The sequence below is a fragment of the Eucyclogobius newberryi genome, unplaced genomic scaffold (genome assembly GCF_026437365.1).
Source record: "Eucyclogobius newberryi isolate DKJ021-1_F unplaced genomic scaffold, fEucNew1.0.hap1 SCAF_8, whole genome shotgun sequence".
NCBI lineage: Eukaryota > Metazoa > Chordata > Actinopteri > Gobiiformes > Gobiidae > Eucyclogobius > Eucyclogobius newberryi.
The window spans coordinates 25,781,462-25,804,329 of NW_027316500.1; the positions used below are offsets into that span (position 1 = coordinate 25,781,462).

At 38.5% G+C, this 22,868-nt stretch overlaps 2 protein-coding genes across 3 annotated transcripts in view; one reads left to right on the top strand and one right to left on the bottom strand.

Annotated features, from left to right (window-relative positions):
* sgpl1 (sphingosine-1-phosphate lyase 1) overlaps positions 1–17,644 on the top strand; it is a 30,873-nt gene extending 13,229 nt beyond the window's left edge. The window contains exons 2-14 of one of the 2 annotated variants that reach the window (XM_072437153.1): positions 1,128–1,293; positions 3,477–3,544; positions 4,565–4,712; positions 5,642–5,721; positions 7,322–7,450; positions 7,534–7,622; positions 8,560–8,668; positions 10,125–10,223; positions 10,302–10,448; positions 11,900–12,138; positions 13,353–13,499; positions 14,855–14,975; positions 15,710–17,643. In XM_072437153.1, the coding sequence (XP_072293254.1) occupies positions 1,128–1,293; positions 3,477–3,544; positions 4,565–4,712; positions 5,642–5,721; positions 7,322–7,450; positions 7,534–7,622; positions 8,560–8,668; positions 10,125–10,223; positions 10,302–10,448; positions 11,900–12,138; positions 13,353–13,499; positions 14,855–14,975; positions 15,710–15,853 (1,686 nt within the window). In that variant the 3' untranslated portion in view covers positions 15,854–17,643. Of the gene's footprint in view, positions 1–1,127; positions 1,294–3,476; positions 3,545–4,564; positions 4,713–5,641; positions 5,722–7,321; positions 7,451–7,533; positions 7,623–8,559; positions 8,669–10,124; positions 10,224–10,301; positions 10,449–11,899; positions 12,139–13,352; positions 13,500–14,854; positions 14,976–15,709 lie in introns of both variants that reach the window. The other variant, XM_072437154.1, reaches the window with a different exon arrangement.
* Positions 17,645–20,209: 2,565 nt separating this feature from the next.
* On the bottom strand, positions 20,210–22,619 carry pcbd1 (pterin-4 alpha-carbinolamine dehydratase/dimerization cofactor of hepatocyte nuclear factor 1 alpha). The gene is made up of 3 exons (XM_072436749.1): positions 22,462–22,619; positions 21,456–21,536; positions 20,210–20,347 (listed from the first exon to the last, which is right to left on the bottom strand). The coding sequence occupies exons 2-3, from the start codon at positions 21,522–21,524 to the stop codon at positions 20,255–20,257; spliced, it is 162 nt and encodes a 53-aa protein (XP_072292850.1). The 5' UTR covers positions 21,525–21,536; positions 22,462–22,619; the 3' UTR covers positions 20,210–20,254.
* Between the last annotated feature and the right edge of the window lie 249 nt (positions 22,620–22,868).

Sequence of the window (22,868 nt, forward strand, 5' to 3'; positions counted from 1 at the left end):
GACCTGGTTTGGTCCTGGTTCGAGCACAGTTTAGTCCTGATGTAGACCTAGTTTGGTCCTGGTTCGAGCACAGTTTAGTCCTGATGTAGACCTGGTTTGGTCTTGTTCAAGTCCTGGGCCAATCCTGATCTTCTCTTGGTTTAGTTCCAAATTTAGTGCCAATTTTCATGTGGTGAAAGCCAAGTTTTGACCAAGACTGATTATTTTATTGGGCTTATAAGGATTAATGGACCACAGCAGAAAGGAGAAAGCACAGAAGGAGAAATCTAGAGTTTTGAGAGAAAATCAAAAGGCGATTAATCGATGCACAGAGCATGTCTTTAGTAGTGGACAATATTGACCAAATCATGTTTTAGTGGAGGTGTAATCATCAGACAGATGTGAAAATCAATCACAAAATTGCAGACATATTGTTTTATTTGAAAGGTTACATTTCTCATTCTCTAACTCTTGTTTTAAACTATACATTTTGTTTTTGTTGGTGATTAGATATATATCACATATTTAGCATATTAAATTATTACATTTAACATTACAACAGACAACAGTCATGCCTGAATGAGTCAACAACATCACCACTTTTTGCCTCGATAGTAAAAAAAAACAACTTACTGTGAATTTATCCTGACCGAAAAGACATTGAACTTTGTGCCAGTTTTTGATTCGTGTGATTAGGCCGAGCAATGACACGGATATTAAAGTGCGTATGACAGGTTTTTACAGTTTCTAATTTTGACTTTATACCTGTTGTACCTATACATATTAGCTTTACACCAATTGAATAGCTATTTGTGGAGGAAACGTTGCAAAATCTGAAGGAAATGACAGGAAGTGACATCACACTAGGGATACTCATTCCGGTCTAAGTTTATGCATCATTTAATTGCCATTTTTAACCCTCTAAACATTAATACAACCAAATAAAAGTGACATTAGATGATTTTTTTGCCCGGTGTTTGATGTGTAATGTGATGTCATCAATTACAAACAGGAAGTGAAATGCCAAACCTAAAAAATGTGCTCTTCTGTGATAACATTTTTATAATTCTTCGCAAATTTCAAAATATATTCATCTTAACGGTATTTTAGTTCAGCGAGTCGCTCATGGTGGGGTCTGTTGTGTTCAGAGTGCCTTGGAGGTTTACTGGGAGATGGTGCTGCTGTATCTGGAGGAGGCGCGTCGTCATGTCAACGCCGGCTGCCGTGAACTGGAACCGTGGCAGATCATCGGAGCCACTTTCATCACGACGATGGGAGCGGTGTGGGTCAAAGGATTCCTCTTCCAACAAGAAAGTAAATATGCAAGACTTCTAATATACGAGGGCCACTGTGGAAGATCGTAATAAATGCTAGCGAAGTCTAAAACGCGGGAATAAAACAGAATTTGTTTTTATTCTGAATTTCAGCTGCAGAATTGTAGAGTAAAGCGTACGTTTTCTGCATTTTTCTCAGTATAAATATGAAAAAAGGGAAATTAGATCTTTAATAATAGATTTTCAAACCCTAATGTTCAACACTTTCAGAGTGTAACATTTATAAGAGAAATGTTCACAGCAAAGATTTTAGATGCTTCAAACTTTCAAGATGTGAATTTTACACTTTCAATTTGAGAGCTTGAAAATCAATGCATTGACCATTTAGATTTTAGTTTTAACTTAACTCATTTTTAACACAAGACTGTAAAACTTGGGGACTGAAATCCAAATTAGAAAAAAAAATTCAAACATGTTTTTTCAGGGTTAAAACGATTCCACCTCCTGTATTTTATGAACAACATTTTTGGCATCAAGTTGGGGTGATGAGACGTTCACAAGAAGCCGATAAATTAGTCCTAAACGTGAGTCATGCCCACAAGTGACGAGCAGGGGATTCTCCATGGAAACCTGACCTCAGCAGGTGTTAAAGTCTTTGTCTGGGCCCTGAACACAGACGAGCAAGAAACCAGGAAAGTACAGCTCCGACTGGCACATTTCTGTCTGCTCCAGGAAAAGAGCATTAATCAGTAAAAAATCATATTTGACCAACTGCAGTGATTAATTACCTAAACCAAGTTCCAACACCTGTTCCAGGAGGGATGGCAAGTTTACTCGGTTAAGCAATAATTAAGGTTATTCGGGTCACAATTATATTTACCAACTGCAGAATAATAATTGTGAGAATCTTCCTTTTCTTACCTTATGTTCTCCCTGGTCCAGCTTGTTCTTTTTATTTCTTTTCTGTGTGTTTTGTTTGTGTGTTGTTTTTTTCCTTCTGTTGTTGTTGTTGTTGTTGCTTTGTTTTTGTTGTTCTATGTTCTGATAAAAATGGGGAAAGAAAAGATTCTACAATTTAAAAAATAAAATAAAAGCATGAATGGTAAAATAAAATAAATAAAATAAATAAAATAAATAAAATAAATAAAATAAATAAAATAAATGAAATAAATGAAATAAATTGTGAGAATCTTCACAGCAAATTATTTTTTTTTCAGTTCAGTCTAAACCTAGAAGTGCATCTTTCCTGTTTATGCCACATTAACTTTTATCACTCATGAATAATTGTAATATGATGTACTTAAAGTAGAATTAAGGATTTCACTGTTGTTTGGTCATTGGTGTTAACAACTGATACTAATTGTGAAATCTTGATGTTTCTTATGACATGGCACAGATTGGCATGGCAGCCTCATCTAGTTTACCACTACCATGTGTGGAGTGAATAAATACATTAAAAACACCTCAATTCTAAAACCACTGTATGTACTCGGGCCTCAAAACTCCAGCCATGGACACAATACATGGATCTCCTTTTGGAGCGTGATTTGTTGGCAGGAAAAAAGTCCATCACAAAGAAATGGCTGACCAACGATCAAGGACTGGACTGACATAGTAACGGACATCAGACAAATGGAAAAAAATCACATTCAGACTTAATTAGAAAATGGACAAATTTGACAGACTTTGGACCAACTTTTATTTGAAAGTAAATGTGTCGCAATTTTGTTTCGCTTAAGGTTTAGTGCTACTTTTGTACTTTACTTTATTTTTGGTTTGTTCTGTGGTTTATGTTTTATATTCTTGAAAAAATAATACAAATACAAATTAGAAATGTAACGAAAGCTAAATCAGATGCTTTATTATTATGATTATTATTTATTTATTTAATTTTAATCATGACATCCTCACACACGAACCACTTCATTTTTAGTGTCAAAATCAATCTTCAATCGTTTTTCGTTGCACTTTGGATTATTGATATTATTTCTTTCTCTTGAACTGGTCAGACATTTTTCCATCCGTCCACTCCTGGCTCTGATTCCCTCGCTCCACCCGTCACACTCCGCTCTACCTCTGCAGTTCTTTTCGTGCTCAGCGGCGGATCTGATCTTGTCTGTTTTTGATGATTATAGTCCGGAGTCAGCCGCTCAGAACCGGCGGTTAAACTCTGTGCCAACACCTCACCACAGCCCTCTGCCGTCTTCTCTCTGTGGTTCATAGGTCTAACGTCGCGAGTCAAGAAGCAATGTTTTCGCCTGATCAGGAAAATCCCGTTCATCAGCAACGCCGTGAGTATGAGCGGCAGAATCGTTCCTGTTTTCTTGTTGTTGTTGTGACGGTGATGGGTCATGAGTAGAAAGCTCTGAGTCACTCGCACATGACGGAGGAGAAGGAGTGGGGGACCTTTGGCACACTTTTTGACTTCAGTCTTTGAGCAGTGCTGTCTTTGTACTGCTTCTGCTCGAACTTGCACTTGTTTTCGATGTTAGTCACGCGTCCTAATTAAATCCCGCTGCTTTTATGACTAATATCGGGCGATCTTCTGCGTTCGGAGACACTGACTGAGTTAAATTGTCGTTTGGCGCTGACGTTTTGATGGAATTTTGTGCACGGATGATGCACAGATAGAGGTTTTAGCGCTCCTCTTATTGTAATGTTAAACTTTCTTTCAACTTTTCTTCACAACTTGACTGATGTAAAATAGTTCTAGCCCACTAAACCAACTCATCAGAATGTATTCTATCCATCGCCAAGGAGAAATAGTTCTCATCACAGGCAGTTGCATATATAAAGTACATGTGCAGATCATGAAGCAGAGTCAAATTGTCCTTTAAAAATGCTTTACTTCCTGGTTTTTGCCCTGGTTCACTCTTATCATTTTTTTTGTCCCAGTTTAAGCTTCTTTTTAGACCAGCTTTAGTCTGTGTGGCGCTCGAAAATCCCAAATGTCATGAACAATGGTGCTTTGTGTTAGAACGTGGGATAAAATCTAAAACTAGAATAGAACAAAACACCAGACGAGGCAGATGTATAAGTTGTTGAATATGTTTTAATGTATGTAACTTTTCTGGGGGATGGAGCACTTGTAATTGAATAAATAAGTCAGTTTAATGCCCTACTGTGGAACCAGAAAGTTACAGAGTGCATATTTTAAGTATTAAACGTGACCAGGAATGAGACACAGAAGGATACACTCAATCAAATTCAAACAGTCGCGTTAATATTGCTCTAAAAAGCTTATAGAAGCATGGTTCAGGTTCATATGGTGTAGTCAAATTATCATATTTTTCTTCCTTGTTCCCGCACAGATCCAGAGTCAGCTGGACAAGGCGCTGGACGACATGTCAGTGAGTCTGTGCACGCTCAAAGACGGGATGAGCTACACGCAGCAGCTGCCGTTCAAAGGCCTGTCCCAAAACCAGGTCCTGGACAAAATCAAAGAATACCAGACCCTGAGTAAGTCCCGGGCCAGACCTCAGAGCCCAGCACGCTCCATTTACTGCACAGCTGTCGGAGCCACATATGTTCGTCCCACTTACTGTAAACGCAGGGTAGTCACTGGTTACAGCGACCGAAGAGAGCGCTCAGGGCGAAAAGACCGGAGAGAATCTACTGTCAGGACGATCTGTAGTCGACCCAACGTGAGGAAACTGCAGTGTCGCAACAGCAAAATACAAATGCACCAGCCAAAAAATTCATAATATAGAAGATAAAAACATATATAAGTCACATTGGAGTATGAAATGCAGTTGCAAGTGTGAAAATAACAGATAATATCACATATAAGTCGCTCCGAAGTATAAGTATATAAGTATAAATGTAAGTATAAATATAAGTGTGTATATATATATATAAGTGTATAAGTATAAATATAAGTATAAATGTAAGTGTATACAAGTATGAATACAAGTATGAATATAAGTATAAATATAAGTATATAAGTAGTATAAATATAAGTATATAAGTATAAATATAAGTATAAGTTGCACCCCGGCCAAAACTATGAAAAAAGGTGAGGTAAACGTTTGCGAGTTTATAAAGCAAAATGCCACAGTAAAGTGACAGGACTTTCAAGACGAATTAATCATTAAGAAAAAAAAAACTTTTGATAATTATATATTTTAAATAGAAATGAAAATACTGACGGCAATAAAGCATATTTGTTATTTTTGTTTCGTGTTTAATCCTGTTCTTCTTTGGGGCATATGATCTTACTCTGTTCAAGCTTTTAATACATTTATATTTATTGAGGTGTTCTGTAGCAACAATAAACCGGTTTGTGATGAAAGCGCACAGACATTGGCGATGATACTTCGCCTCTGGGTAACTCTGTCTCCACTGGATCGGCTTCAGTCCAGTGAATAATGGATGATTTGTCTTTGCAGATGAAGTGCAGTGGGAGAAAGGCTGCGTGTCCGGGGCCGTTTACTGGGGAGACGAAACGCTGACCAAACTCCTCGTCACGGTACTTACGAGTCATTTTTGGCCTCATTTGCTTGACTTTTTAGTGCAACGCTGTCATTTATCATGTGCTGAAGGTTGATTTACTCGTACTTGTTCCATATATTCAACATTTAAAGCTTTAAAATTAAGTTTTTTTTGTTTACATTCATTGTTTTGCTGCAGAAACAAGAACTACAGTATTTTCCGTACTATAAGGCGCACTTAAAAGCCTTTAATTTTTTCAAAAAACAGCAGTGCGCCGTATAATCCAGTGCACTTTAAATTTTCATATATATCGAAAACAGACCATTCATTGACAGTGCGCCCTATAGTGCGGAAAATACGGTACATAAACCATGATCATTTGCTACATTTCAGTGCAGACAACATGAAGAAATAACTGTTTTTATGCCCTTTTAAATCTTAAAGGTAGCATAGTAATAGTTCAACGATCCTGTAAGCCTCTCCAAAATATCGCAGTAAATTTTGTACAAATATTGCAACGATATCGTACCGTGAGATTTGCTCTCTGATTGGCTACGCTTTGGCGGCCCGCCCCAGTTTCTCTTTGCTGTCTCTAAAAAGTAATTTACGTGCCCGAAAATGAACGGACAGGAATACTAACGACGTGCCGAAGGATTTGTGAGAGCGAGGAACGAGTTAGACTTGAAGATACTCCCTCCTTTTGCAGTTTTGAATTCAAAGCCTTAATAAAGTGACTGTGGCTCTGTCAAAGCTACAGTAATAAATAATAAATGCATCCATGAATGACTCACTGTATCGACCATCTGTCCGTGACCTTCCACTTTAAATATATTTCTATGCTGCCCTCTGTGAGTAAAGTGAACACGTGCAGTGCCACAAAGGGCTCGAGCTAGAAAATTGCACTGTAAAAGTACTTTCTTTATTTACCGTATTTTCCGGAGTATAAGTCGCACTGGAGTATAAGTCGCACTGGAGTATAAGTCACACTGGAGTATAAGTCACACTGGAGTATAAGTCACACTGGAGTATAAGTCGCATTTTTTGGGGAAATGTATTTGATAAAATCCAAGGCCAAGAACAGACATTTAATCTTGAAATGCAGTTTAAAATAATAACAGATGAGAGAACATGGTGAATAGGTGTACGTATGCTAACGCTAACACCTTCAGCTACATGGGGCACAGACAGAACTGTGGTAAGTGTCTGGTATGTTAACGTAAAATATGAACAGTTATTCAGATAACTATAGCATAAAGAACATGCTAACAAGTTTACCAAAGCATCAGTTTTACCCCAAATCACTAAATCCACTGAATTCTTCTTCCTCTGTGTCACTTCTAAACAACTCTACAAACTCCAGAGGAAGAGGAAGTGCAGACTCTTCTTCTTCTGCGTCGCTTAGATCCTAGAGCGCCCTCTTGTGGTGGTCAGTGTGAAAATAACGAATAATATCACATATAAGTCGCTCTGGAGTATAAGTCGCACCCCTGCCAAAACTATGAAAAAAGGTGCGACTTATAATCCAGAAAGTACGGTATATGTTCTGTGATTCTGTCGTGTTTCACAGTTGAACGATTGTTCCCGATAATGAATAAAACGTGTGTGTGTATTTCTGACTCCGCATTTTGTCCGTTCAGGTGTACGGGGATTTTGCCTGGAGTAACCCGCTGCATCCCGACATTTTCCCGGGCGTCAGGAAGATGGAGGCCGAGGTGGTGAGGATGTCGTGTTCCCTGTTTCACGGTGGAGCCAAAGCCTGCGGCACGGTCAGTTTAAAGTGCGCGGTCGAACGCGGGACACGGTGTGGGTGATCGCTCTGACCGCTGGTGCCGTTTGATGCCGTTTGCAGGTGACGTCAGGGGGAACGGAGAGTATTCTGATGGCCTGTAAAGCGTACAGAGACATGGCTTATGAGCGAGGCGTCAAATACCCTGAAATGTAAGACGGGTTCTTTGTTCTTTCACTCATTTTGATCTTGAACATTAGGGCAGTGGGGCTTTCATTTTCAATAACTGTAAGGATAACAGGGCTTTAAACATGCACAGTAGGTCCTCCAGCTTAGGTACTCCCTTCCATGCAAACATGACAACACTTACATTTTACTGTTGGTAGCGGCAGTTGGAGTTCCACAAATAAGTTACATAAGCAACAATAATGAGTTACTTTCAGGTCTTTGTGACGTTCTTGGTTATGTTGGAAATGCAGCTCATTTCTGAAGTATTCAATTCATTTGGATATATTTGGTATATCAGGTAGATACTTCTTAATAGAAGAACTCTTATAAACAAAAACTCCTATAGACAAAACCTCATTTCCTAATAAGGAATGGAGGGGAAAAATAAATATAAAATGAAATAAAAACAGCTAGCGTAAGACAAGATAATACTAATAATAATGGTCAAATAAACACTCGCCCTATTTTCATCACATTTTATATGCACATGAATGTGACACAAAAGTTCTCTTACTTGATACACATTCAATATTTTATCCAAATGGCTACATCTGCTACAGAATAAATAAAGTAATATAGTAATATATTATAATATGTTGTTGTTAGATTACGTTTCACATTGCTTGTAAAAGAGGTTTAAGTCTCAGTGGGTTTCTTGCCTGGTTAAATAAAGGTTAATGAATAAAAGCTGATGCATAATGACTTTCATACAATACAGACAAATAAATAAATAGCTCATTGACCTCACTGACGCTGCCTTTGAGAGTTTTTATTTCCACAAAACATGAAGTTAACCAGGCCTGAGCGGACCCCGCCAGCACAACTACTGTAATGATATATTGGTCACAAACACGTATGACCTCAGATGACCCTGAGCTCCACAGTAAAGTGCTTCAAATGAAACTCTGCTGTCCGTTTCAGACTGGCCCCCGTCAGCGTCCACGCCGCCTTCGACAAAGCGGCCCATTATTTTGGGATGAAGCTCGTGCACATTCCCCTGGACAAGAAAACCATGAAAGTTGATGTGAAAGTAAGTTTAAAACCACATGAACAAGATTGTGTCATTGAAGTTCTTGCTTTTCAGGCAGCGAAACGAGGAAGTGTCTATTTAAACCGCGCCAACTACGTCATAACGCTCATAAAACCATTGGCACAGCATTAATATTTGCCTTGACGCATTTTTGAACAGCTTTTGTCAGACGAAGTGAAGCTTACTCACTTCTCTTGTTTTCGAAAGATAAAACAATGAAATATTTCATGTTGACAGCGTGTTGAAGTCTGGGGCTGCTCTTTTTACTCATTTAAAGGAAAAAGCAAGTCTGGTACTCCAGCGTTACCCACATTTACTACAACATATTTACTGTTGTCCAAACTCTGTACACAAAATACTGTACGGTGAATAATAAATGATTAAAATATATATAATACACCACAAAGTGAACGTTTAAAAGCTAAGAAATCAGTCAACAAGTGAAGAACATTCTATCAATTCTGTTTTTATTGTTACTTCAGTCCAGTTTAGATTCACAACTAACAAACAGGCAGACATTCATCAAATTATACTAAACCTTACCAACAAATATTCTAATCGACACATTATTCGAAACTCCTGGTATTGATGGGGGAATTTATGTCCAATATTGATATAATGACACTGACTGAGGTATCAAAGTATCAGTACAAAAATATTGGTACGTAGAATTTGCATTTTTTCGATACATCTCGTTTTGCTAAAGCCCGGATTCAGAACCAAAGAACGATAATTGCATTTAAGGAAGACATGTACATTAGGCTGTTGCGATAAGACCAGATATCTGCTTGTAATGTATTTTTGTGAGTTTCTTTATTGCAAATGTTTATTGTAATGTGTTTTAAAACAGCAGGGTTAAGTGAACATTGAAAAAGGGACCGACAATGAAAGATTGTTCTTCTTTCTGCTCCTTTTCAGTCAGTTTCAGTTTGTTTCACTGCATGTCACTGATAATGTCTTTTATATGTTACCAATGTAGTTTAGCTTTTCTGTTTGTATTAGTTCAAGCAGAGGTTGAAAGAAAATAAACATGGCCAAGATAAAAATGTTCATACCGTATTTTCCGGACTATAAGTTGCACTGGAGTATAAGTCGCACTAGCCAAAAAATGCATAATAGAGAAGAAAAAAACATATATAAGTTGTACTGGAGTATGAAATGCGGTTGCAAGTGTGAAAATCGCTCCTGAGAATAAGTATAAAAGTATAAGTTGCATCCCGGCCAAAACTATGAAAAAAGTGCGACTTATAGTCCAGAAAATACGGTATTTGAGGTCTTTCAATGCATTTTAGTACAAACCTCGAATCATCTAATCATTTATTCCAGGGTTTCAGTCCAAGAATTCCTTCCTGTTATGACCTTTTTCCCCCATTTCGATCTAAATTGCTTTCAGACTCTTGCGTCCTCTTCAGTCCGCACAGATGTTCTCACATTTCCACCTCTGCGTCTCTTTCAGGCCATGAGACGAGCCATCAGCAAAAACACGGCGATGCTGGTGTGCTCCGCCCCCCAGTTCCCTCACGGCATCATGGACCCCATCGAGGAAGTGGCCAAGGTCGGCATTAAAACCATGCGGGTCTTTTAAAATGGCTTAAATGTGGTTCATGAGCTCATGGTTCCTCCTTCTGCGCAGCTGGCCACGAGGTACGACCTGCCGCTGCACGTGGACGCGTGTCTGGGAGGATACCTCATCGTTTTTATGGAAAAGGCCGGTTTCAAACTCGCGCCGTTTGACTTCCGGGTGAAAGGTGTGACCAGTATCTCCGCTGACACGCACAAGGTACAACTGGGCTTTTATGAACCACTGATTATGAATATTAAGACTTTTTGTGTTATCTCGACGACGATATTCAGATCATTTGTTAAAACGTGATTGAAAATGTCTTTGTTGTGGTTGAAGTAACACACAAACAACAATGCGCTACACAATTATACACAAAACTCCAGAAATATAATTGTATACCGTTGTTTTTCGAAGCTGACGCGGTCGATATCTGTTCTTTCTTATGATGAATCAGCTTTTTTGCATCCTTTTCAAGTCGTTTTAGGCAATATACTCGATTTTCTCAAAAAAACAAACAAAAACAATTTAGATTTTCCATTGTTACAGTAGTTGGTTTTCATTTCACGCTTATCTAACCTGTTCCCAGTACAAATACACTAGACAAGACGGTCGTGACAAACGCTGATGCCACAGAACACACAAAATAATCCTCTGTTCCTCTGTTTGCTCTTCATCTCACTGTTAATTAGTTCTACAAATATCAGGATCATTAGTTATGTGTTTTTCTTCGCCCTTCAAACTAGTAGATTTGTTTCATTAGGAATATATTCAATCAGAATGAAAAGCGCAGTATTATTATTATACAGTATTGTGCGATATGGCGATAATGACATTTTTTGTGTGTGAAATCGTTGTTTTATGCAGCTCTTTGCTTACTCTGCCTCCTCCCTCTACTGGTCAGTGTCTGTCAGGTTCTGCATGAGTGAGTTGGGTTAAACCAATCGCAGTGAAGCGTGACGTCTCAGAAGCAGCAGCAGGCTCGAGTTGCTCGTGTAAAGAGACACTAATAGGGCTGTCGGATGAAAATTTGTATTAGCCAACTATTATATTATTTAGATATAAAGAAGGATTTCTATGGGACAACAGCAGAAAAGAGAATTTATGGAGCGATTTAGCTGAAGATTTGGGATTGAATCATGTAACCTACACTGTTTACTAGTACTTTTCCATGTAAATAGTGTTCTTTGTATGAACTTCTGTGCGTTTCTTCTCCTCAGAGTGCAGTTTCGGTGTTGGATACATAGTCAGATTATTGAGATACTTAAAGATTTTGAGAGTTTTTGCCTGTTTATGTCGCTGTCTCCTGTAGTCGACCAACAATTCCTTTTATTTAGTTGACTACAGCCGTAAAAAGCATGAATCGCTCACCCCATCACATAAATATACTGCACAAAATCAATCTACAGGTCAAAAATCTCTTCTTAAATTACGTTTTATATATAATTTCCAGATTAAAACTGCGCCAGGTTTGAATACATTTGTCTTCCCACTTGTTCCTAGGCTTAACGTGCACCTTTTGTCTCAACTTTGTACGGGGAAGGTTGTTGTTTTTGAGCACACGACATGCCACAAATAGCTCATCAGTTTGCAGTAGATAAGCAAACGAGCGATCGGCGCGTGACACGATAATCTCTAAACTGTCGCCGCTTCCATCTCCTCCACCTCAGTACGGCTACGCGCCCAAAGGCTCCTCCGTCATCCTCTACAGCGATAAGAAGTACCGGCAGTACCAGTACTTCGTCGCCCCCGACTGGCAGGGGGGAATCTACGCCTCTCCCTCCATCGCCGGGTCGAGGCCGGGGGGGATCATCGCCGCCTGCTGGGCCACGATGATGCACATGGGGGAGGCGGGATACGTGGACGCCACCAAGAAGGTCATCACCACGGCGCGCAAGATCACACAAGAGTAAGTGTTTTCAGGCTGCGGACGGTTACGCAGGAGCCAGTATTTGTAGTACTGCATAACACTCTGATTTATGGACAGACTCCCTATCTTAACGAGAGCTAGTATTTGCTCTTTTTATCTTAACGACTATTGTCCTTAATTCTCCAGCACAAGTTACTTTTGTCTGGCCTGCTGCCTAAATTATTTTATTACACATAAAGAATTACGTTTTCTTCCGACTGTGATGACACTATTATAGACGATACACATAAAGCTTTAATAACACTTTAATGCACTGTGCAATGGGCCTGCACAGGTTTGGGGTAAAAGTACTGTAGGGGAGTTTTGTAGTCAATTAAAATGTCATAATTTGAGGGAAATCATCTAAATCAAGCCCTGTACCCAAAAATATCATATCTTATTGACTATTGTTTGAAATCCAGAGAAACCGATCGGTGTGAGCCACAAACATGTTGGTCGAGCTCTAATCTTAACAAATACAATTGGGCTGTACCAAAAACGCCATATTTTCCACATTTGAGGTATTAAAAAAATATCTAGTTTAAGGTAATAGATGCACGGACGGATTTAATGAGATACTTTACCTTTTTGGAACAAACTTCTGCGAAAGAAAATGGCAAAACGATCACCATTGCTTATAAAAAAAAACTGTACCCAGTGACACGGACAATTTATTCTATAAATAGTGTGATTTAAACTTTTTTTTTGTCCATGTACTGTTGCCTCATCATGTTAGAAGCTGTTGTTTTGTTGTTTTTTAAGCTTCATAGACAATACTTTGACATTACTTCACTTTTCAATGCACCAGGACTGCATTAGCGCTAGCGCCCTCTGCTGGTGACACAAACAGTAAGTTATACAAGGTTCTACTACAGAGAATGCCATGTTTAAGTGATCCAAAGTAGTTTAAAAGGCCTAAATGTTGTATTATATTGAACCGAAGCCTTTTTCTTGCCTGCATTTCTATCTAAGGCTGAGCAAACGTGAGCAGTTAATCAAACGTAAAAAGGGATTTCACTTAATCTATTACATTACAAGAGAAGAATGATCTATATGTCCTTGTTCTACCTCTCAAAAACTGGAGTCAAGCTTTTCAAATCTACATCTTTGTGATAGTAATCGCTCTGAATCAGGGACTCGTTGTCTGCTGGACTTTAGACCACGGCTTAATCTTATCGCAGAGATTAACCGCAGTTTCACGTTCTCGCCGACAGAATCCGCAAGATAAAGGACGTGTTTGTGTTCGGAGACCCGGAGGTGTCCGTGGTGGCCATCGGCTCCGACGTCTTCGATATCTTCCGTTTGTCCAACGCGCTGACGTCAAAGGGGTGGAACCTGAACACGCTGCAGTATCCGTCCAGGTACGTGAGGCTAGGATAAGACGCGGATATGTTCAGAGAGAAACGCACGAGGAAGTGAAGGAACGTCCAGGGATATTTGCCAAGAGTATCGTATTTTTTGGAGTATAAGTCGCACTGGACTATAAGTCGCACCAGCCAAAAAATGCATAATAGAGAAGAAAAAAACATATATAAGTTGCACTGGAGTATGAAATGCAGTTGCAAGTGTGAAAATAACTAATAATATCACATATAAGTCGCTCCAGAGTATAAGTATACAAGTATAAATGTAAGTATAAGTCGCACCTCAGCCAAAACTATGAAAAAAGGTACGACTTATAATCCGGTTTGAGCTTCACTTTTACTCTTGTCTTTTTGTCTATTTGAATGCACGTTTAATGACAATATGGTGCAAAAAAAACTTTATTCAAACCTTAAAAGTTGATTTGAAGTTGGAGTTCACTTCTAAACACGTGTATAAATAAATGATGTCGTAAATAAAACTTTAATGTCTGGATTTATGTGAAAATATAAGAAACATGACGATTGTTGATGCCAAACAACGGTGCAAACCTGAGTCTACTTCAGTCATGTTGTAGATCAAGTTTCTGAAGGAAAGATTCAATTGAAATGACTGTTTTTGCTCCTGAAATTCTCACAATTCTCATTATTTGATATATTGTTCTTAAGATGATCTGAATACTCTCAATTATAAGATAAGAGAACATTTATTTGACTCACAAAGGGGAAAATTCCAATTAATCTTAACATCCCTGAACATAACGATAAATGAGTTTGATTTACCGGGAAGTAAAATGCTTCCATTATCGATTTAATTTGAGACACTGTGAAATATGTTACTGATTTACTGCAAATCATTGATGTATGATTTATGCTTCATGAAAATCCATATATTCTAATGTTCTAGTGAAAGGGCAGAATCTCTGTTCTGACTGTGTTTCTGACCCAAACTGGACTCCAAAGGCTATAATTACACAGGAGTTTAAGCAAAAACAAACTAAACAAAAATAAAGGAAACTGTGTATATGTAAAAAGGCAATATTCAGCTAACTTGCTCAATAACTTCTCCTTTTTTACCGCTGACACATATAAATCCTAAAAAATCTTAACCTTATATAACCTTATAACTCATTTAATCTTTATTTTTTATACTATTAAAAAATATTTGTCATTCTCTTGCTCTTACTTACGTACTTTGCGACACTGTAATTTCCTCATTGTGGGAGAAATAAAGCTTCTCTTATCTAGTTCATCTATGCTATTTTTAATTAAATGTCTGTTATTAATTGGCATTTGGCTGCAGATATTAAAGTGTTTACATCGTTTTGTTGATTATAATAAACTCTGTGTCGCAGCATCCACATCTGCTGCACCGTCCTGCACACTCAGCCCGGAGTCGCAGATCGCTTTGTCACAGATGTGATGGACGCGGTCGCCGTGATCATGAAGAACCCCAAAGAGAAGACCACGGGAATGGTACTGCGTTTACTTAGTACTGGACCTGCCCGAGTACTGCGTTTACTTAGTACTGGACCTGCCCGAGTACTGCGTTTACTTAGTACTGGACCTGCCCGAGTACTGCGTTTACTTAGTACTGGACCTGCCCGAGTACTGCGTTTACTTAGTACTGGACCTGCCCGAGTACTGCGTTTACTTAGTACTGGACCTGCCCGAGTACTGCGTTTACTTAGTACTGGACCTGCCCGAGTACTGCGTTTACTTAGTACTGGACCTGCCCGAGTACTGCGTTTACTTAGTACTGGACCTGCCCAAGTACTGTGTTTACTTAGTACTGGACCTGCCCGAGTACTGCGTTTACTTAGTACTGGACCTGCCCGAGTACTGCGTTTACTTAGTACTGGACCTGCCCGAGTACTGCGTTTACTTAGTACTGGACCTGCCCAAGTACTGTGTTTACTTAGTACTGGACCTGCCCAAGTACTGTGTTTACTCAGTACTAGACCTGCCTAAGTACTGTATTTATAGTACTGTTAAGTCCTGTTTTAGTCCTGTATTTTAAGACACTCCAAAGCCAGATGTTTTCTTGCAGTACTCGAGGTCAAAAGTTTGAGACAGACAAACCAAAAGTAATCACTAATAATAATAAATATGAGGAATAAGATGATCGTGATCCCTGCTTTAAAGCCTGTCAGTGAATCCGTCCTCGCCCGTCGCATTCACAAACACTTCCTGGTTCCTTGTCTCCGCAGGGCGCCATCTACGGCATGGCCCAGTCCATCCCGGACCGCTCCATGGTCACGGAGATCTCCCGCGGCTTTCTGGACTGTCTCTACAGCACGGAGGTCCCCAAGACCAGCACGAGCCACATGAACGGCAACGGCAGAGCTCACTGAACACAAGTCTGCACGTAAGCCTCGGGTCTGGGCCTGGACCCGGGCCTGGATCCGAGCCTCGGGTCTGGGCCTGGACCCGCTGCAAACCACGCCCACCTCGCTCCGATGCCTTAACTCCAACTGACAACATCTGCGACGAGCACAAACCTTCCAAGTTCGAAGAGTTGCTCTGCCAAAAGTACGGGACGTCTCGAGTTAAATCACTTGAATCTCTTTATTTGTGTGGGTCAGGTTTGCACTAGTTTACTTTGTGGGTTCATAGGTTGTAAAAACATCAATGCTCAGATACTAAAACTATCAATATCAAAACTCATTGGAACAAGTGTTGATGCTAAAAAAAGTGACATAAACAGGATAAAATGAAATGGCCCTGAATAGTTTTAGAACGATCTCGCTCATAACGGGACTAAAAAGTGTTGAAAATACATGATATTGTCTAAAAAAATCTGTTTTCATGTCCAGTATGTTCAGTATCAGGCTTTTTGTAGCGTAACAACACTTCTGCCTGGTTTCAATAGATTTCTTATTGTTTCAAGTTCAATTATAACCCAACACTAACTTGTTTTATTGATTATAAATGTAAAAATATCCACTAGTCGCTGCTGCTGTTGTTTAGTTAATTAATAAAACTAGTATTATTCATATTTCTCGCTGCACAGACAGAAAAAACCTGTCAAACGTCTTCAACAATCAGGTCTGAATCCAAACCAGTCAGAACTACACAAATACGATACGCACGATTTCTGAATTCAAGTGATTTAAGTCGAGATGTTTCGTGACTTTTGTAGAAATTCGCTTTTTCCCACGTTTCCAGCAGCAAAAGTGGAGAAATGACTGCATCCAATTCACAATAATGTCTGATCCATTTGTTTTAAAACTCAGCTCAACATGTTGTCTGTGTTTACTCATCAAACATTCACCTTTTTATTTTGTGTTTTCTACGTCTCAACATTTCAACAAACCACTGAATCCGAACGCGAACGCTCTGCCGCCCTCTAGCTGTGGCCTTCTGCACTGTCACCATCAGTGTCTGACGATGGGTTTTAAAGCAATATCTGACAAATAAATCGCCTTTCGTGTGTTTTGAAGCCCTGCGATGCCTCGGCAGAAATAACTTGAAATTACATCGTCTTTTCAGAGCACGAGCACGTTTGTTTTTAATGCATTACATTTAAACAAGGGAGATTTTAGTTTTATTCTGTCTTTCTAACTTACTCAAACCGCCAATTTGTCTGAACGCTCTAAACTAAACTGTCAGTAACGCAGTTTGTGCAATTTATTTTAATGTTTATTTGAAAGATGTGTGTAAGACCTGGTGCTCTCTAAAGTCCAGTGTCTGATGAATTAAACATGATTAAACATTATTAAACATTGTTAAACATTGACGTAACTGTGACACCAGAACACCATCAAAACGGTTAAAAGATTCATCTATTTTTCTATTTACGCTCGACGAAATGCAAACTCGTTGTGTTAAATAGATACGTTTCTTCCCTTCAAGATTAACAGAATGATATCTTATTTTAATACCTTTTAAAATAATGGTAAACCAGTCGTGAATCAGTCGTATTAAAGGGAAAAGGGAGCAATAACTCATTTATGGAGCTCAACATTAGCTGGAAGTGGATTTCTTCATCATTTTCCCCATAGACTTTCCAAAACAAACAACAAACTAGAATTAAATTGAAATACTGACCCAGAATTTAATTAAAATACTGACCCAGAATTTAATTAAAATACTGACCCAGAATTTAATTAAAATACTGACCCAGAATTTAATTAAAATACTGACCCAGAATTTAATTAAAATACTGACCCAGAATTTAATTAAAATACTGACCCAGAATTTAATTAAAATACTGACCCAGAATTTAATTAAAATACTGACCCAGAATTAAATTAAAATACTGACCCAGAATTTAATTGAAATACTGACCCAGAATTTAATTGAAATACTGACCCAGAATTTAATTGTAATACTGACCCAGAATTTAATTAAAATACTGACCCAGAATTTAATTAAAATACTGACCCAGAATTTAATTAAAATACTGACCCAGAATTTAATTGTAATACTGACCCAGAATTTAATTAAAATACTGACCCAGAATTTAATTGTAATACTGACCCAGAATTTAATTAAAATACTGACCCAGAATTTAATTGTAATACTGACCCAGAATTTAATTAAAATACTGACCCAGAATTTAATTAAAATACTGACCCAGAATTTAATTAAAATACTGACCCAGAATTTAATTAAAATACTGACCCAGAATTAAATTAAAATACTGACCCAGAATTTAATTGAAATACTGACCCAGAATTTAATTTAAATACTGACCCAAAATTTAATTAAATACTGTTCTTTTTCTGGAATTTTATAAACCACAAAGTTACAAAAACGTCCCTGAATTTTTAGTTTTAAATGTATTTTTCTGGCTTAAAACAGCAACAACTCTTAATATTTGATCATTAGATGTTTTTTGTGTCTAAATGTCTGGAGGAAAAGGAATAGAAGATGTACTTCCTGCTCCGCTCCAGATGTATAAGAATAAACATTTAAAACCTCCAGAGCGCGAGTTGAGACATGACGACACTTTTAGAGCTTTGTAACGTGGACGGCTAGAGCAATCCAAAGCTCCATTTAACATTTAGTTAACTTTTACTTTGTTTACTCCGATGACTGTTTTAAAACGCATTCACCACCTTTTGTCTTTTAATTCAATCTACCTCAGTTTCTACTTCAGACTTAACGCAGACGTTTGATCTTTTTTCTAACGATTTCTAATTTCCACCACGTCGGGGCATTTGTTTCATACTCAAAACGTGTTCTTTTAACATTTTCACAATCGTGTCTTTGCATTTGTACGTCCCCCGCCCCGAATTAATTTATGTTTGTGCAATATGTACCTTTTTCGACAAGGATTGCTCCACTTTTTTGGCGAGAAAGACGACGGTTTTTGTGTAATCCGACCGTTGTACGTGACCACTGGGAGTTTTGGAGAGATTAGTTGAATGTATTTGTATCATGTTTGAGTATATTCAGGTTTGCATAATATAATTTAGTCAGTGCCTGGTTAGACCTTTTTAACTAACAGTTCATTCATGCTCAGTTTTTAACTTGAGTCGTGCTTGTAAGAAATTTGTGTCAATTTAATGGCAAAATCACTTTTTTAAATAAAACTTTGAATGTTAATCTTATCTGAGAGTGAGTGAGCTTTTTTGTCTTCTTTTTAATCCCTGCGTCTAATGTCTAATGTGATTTACTCTTTCTGTATTCAAGGTGGACGGACCAAACCGGGGTCGGAAACAAAATCTTTTAATTATTTCCCAAAAGAGCTGTAAAATTGTGACCGTTGTACCAAGTTTTCTTGTCTTAATTACTGTTTTTAATCACAGAAAGTCTGCCCTGATTTGAAATATTATATGCAGCTCCTTTTGTCAGTTAGGATAGTTTATATAACATAAAAAAGCAAGAAGACTGACTGACTGTATAGATTTTTAGCATTAATTAGATGCACAAAGCTCTTATCTCCAAACAGGCCCTAAATTTGAATTATTTTATTATTTATTTCAAGAGGGAGAGAAGGAAAAAAATCGTATAAATATCTGCCCCTTTCTAATGTAATAAATACAATTATAATCAGTGCAGTATTTATGTTATTACACTTCAGATGTACTTACTGGGAAAGTACCGGAGCAGTATTACGATATCTAGGTGCTTTTTTCTACCCCTCAAATTGTGATACTTGTGACGTGCCGGGGGCTTTGGAAAGTAGATTAAATCAACTAAAAAGTCCATTGAACTAAACCTGGACTAGTCTGGTACTGGAGGAGAAACCAAGTCTACATCGGGACTAAACCGGGTCAAATCAGGACAAAACCCGTGTCAATGTGAACACAGCCACACACACTCTTTTAACACATGAACTAGTAACACAATAGTTTATTAGAGTCTTTGTGTGGATTTTAAAGTGTTTTATTGTTAACGGAGGAAGCTGTAAACCAAACAAAGCAAAGTAAAGGTCATCTACGGTTTATCTTTGCTCTTTGGACCAGTTCGATCCACCTGGGTTTATGTTTTTAAGGGCAGAGTGCGTTTCTCTGAGTCAATATTGTCTGTGCGGAGCCGCCTAGTGCTCTGTCCCGGTACAGCGTCCAAACGGTAACCACAGCAACACAAGAGATGCACCTTTTACACTTTTAATTTGACAAAATACTGCGGACAACGTAAAAGAGGAACAATACAACATTTGGGATTTCTTAGGCACATTTGGCAAAAACGGGGAAATACTGTAAAAAACATGGAATGACTTCTGTAACAATGACAACGGCTTCAGCACTTTCAGGAGACAACTCTTGTCGTTGATCTCTTGAGTTTTGGGACCGTTCGGAGGCTCACATCAGAGACGCTTGGTCGATGAACGTCGCCAAGGTGATGTCTCGCTGGGACAGGCCGCCGCATTCGTGAGTGCTCAGGGTGATCTGGACCTGAAACGAGTTAAAGACGAAGAACACAAGCAATGAATGAAAGTAACAGGAAGAATACTGAAGAAACACTGAATATCTGTGTTAGAATGTGTTTTGTGATGTATTATGTGACCAATCAGAGTACGTAACCTCAATACTTTTACATTACATCATTATTATTCATTGTTTGAATCAATCTATCTCTATTTCAGGCTTCAGAGATTTAAAATTAGTCAAGATAAAACAATACAATACAATAATAATTTAAAATCCAGTGCCTCCAGAGTTGTATTGGACATTGCTCTGCTCAGGCGTTGTTAGTCCTCAAGCCGCTCTATAAATGTGTACTCAACGTTTGGAATCGCCACATTTAGTTCAGAACAAAACACAGACTGGCACGTTCAATAAAAGTGCAGCTTTCTATATAGTATTTTCCTGAGTATAAGTCGCACCAGCCAAAAAAATGCATAATAGAGAAGAAAAAACATGTCACACTGGAGTATGAAATGCGGTTGCAAGTGTGAAAATAACAAATAATATCACATGTAAGTCGCTCCGGAGTATAAGTATATAATTATAAATATAAGTATAAGTCGCACCCCGGCCAAAACTATTAAAAAAGGTGCGACTAATTTGGTATTTGCCTTTACTGAACCTGCACCACAAGGGGGCAGTATCGAGTGGTAACGCTTTGAACAGATTTACTTACAGATGTGGAATTTATGTTGCACCGTGATGTTACTGAAGCGAGCTCAGTATTACTTCACTTCTTACTTATATTTAATATCGTGTCAGAAAAGAAAATATAACTCGCACGATCAAATACCACAATGCATTTGTCTGATTTTTGGAAAGTAACTGTGGGTATTTCTCTGGATTCCATCAAATGAAAGAGTAACTGTGCCAGAATAATCACTCAAAATTAGAATTGTGTATTTGTCGTACGTGTATATTCAGCACTGCCCTTCTGCATCACCGTGTCACCGCCATTTTGTGTCTTCTGTGCGATTTTCTTGACACAAAAGGCGTTTCAGTCGCCCACTTTCAGGTTTAAAAGTCCAAAAGTCCCTTCACCTTTGCTTCCCTGATGGTCTTAATGTTCGAGCGATGGTTAAAGGTCGTTTTGTACCTTGTTGTAGACGTTGAACCACTCTGGATGATGGTCGATCTTCTCCGCCTGAAGAGCCACTCGCGACATGAATCCAAACGCCTGGAAACGCACAAAACGTCTCAGAATTCAGGCTCAAGTCGTTTGTTCCCATTAGAATGGGAATGGGAAACACTAGAATGGGACCGGTTTAGACGTCCTGACATTTCACTCTTATTCAAAACCATCATTTGTCTTTGAAGTGTTTATTACTATGATGACGGAGATATTTTTTTGTTTTTTCATTTTCCTATCGCTCTGAAACCCACGGAAAGGATTCAGATCTTCAAGTGTAACATGAACTGACCGTGTGCTTCTCCAGAGGGTTTTACTTTGTCCCAGTGAGTTTATTTGAACGTTTTTCCCTCTCAGATTCAGGCTCTGGGACAGTTCTGCATTGGATTAATTACTCATTTAGTCAGTCATTTAATCAGCATCTCTAATATTGACCAATGACCGTTTTGTTAGTTGATTCTCTAACATTCTATTGGTTGAATCAACACCTTTGTTACAAAAATAAATTGGAATTGAATTAAATTAAATTGAACTGGGGGAAAAAGCTTTGTTTAGCTGTGCATATGACTGACTTATGATTTTATTTGCACTCTTTTCTTTTTGTGATTTTAATGCATTTTATTACGTGTTGTGTGAAGCACTTGGCAAGGTAAGTTTGGTATTTTTGTGTTTTTTTTATTGAAAAATATAGAATAACAACACATATTTTAAAAGAAGCTTAATTAACCTTTATTTTACAACAATAACACTTTATTGAGGCAGTCGCTCATGCTTTCAGCTCGGTTTTAAAGGCATTTAATCTCATTCAGACGGGTCTTTGCCTGTGTTGTGTCATGGATTTCAGAACGATGACAAATGAGGACCTCAACATTTTAAAACTAATGTAGATCTTTTGAATTGCACAAAACAAGAAGGTGAATCTCGCGAATAGAAGCGGTCCGTCAGTATTCGACCTCTAACCCCCTGCAGTCACCTGGTTAAAGTCTTTGAATATGAACTCCTTGTAGATGGCGTCGCGGCCCACCGTCTCGACCCACTGCGCGCTCCGGAGCAGGGGCAGGAGGTGCGCTCTCTCCTCCTCGCTCAGAGTCTGGATCTTTGACTGAAACGAGAGAGGGGCAGATCACAAACGAGAGCTGTGATTGGTCAAGCTCGCTGCATCTGGAAACAATGAACACGCTGCATTCCTGGTTTAAAAGCCTCAAAGGGGGGCTTTAGTGATGGTCCATTTAGTGATGACTTTGCATATTTCACTCCCAGACGGATACATCGATATGATAGATCCATGGTTCACATTTGTACATCAAAACTGGGACTAAACTGGGACCAAATCAAGATTAAACTGGTCTTAAATCAGAAACAACAACAACATTATTTGGC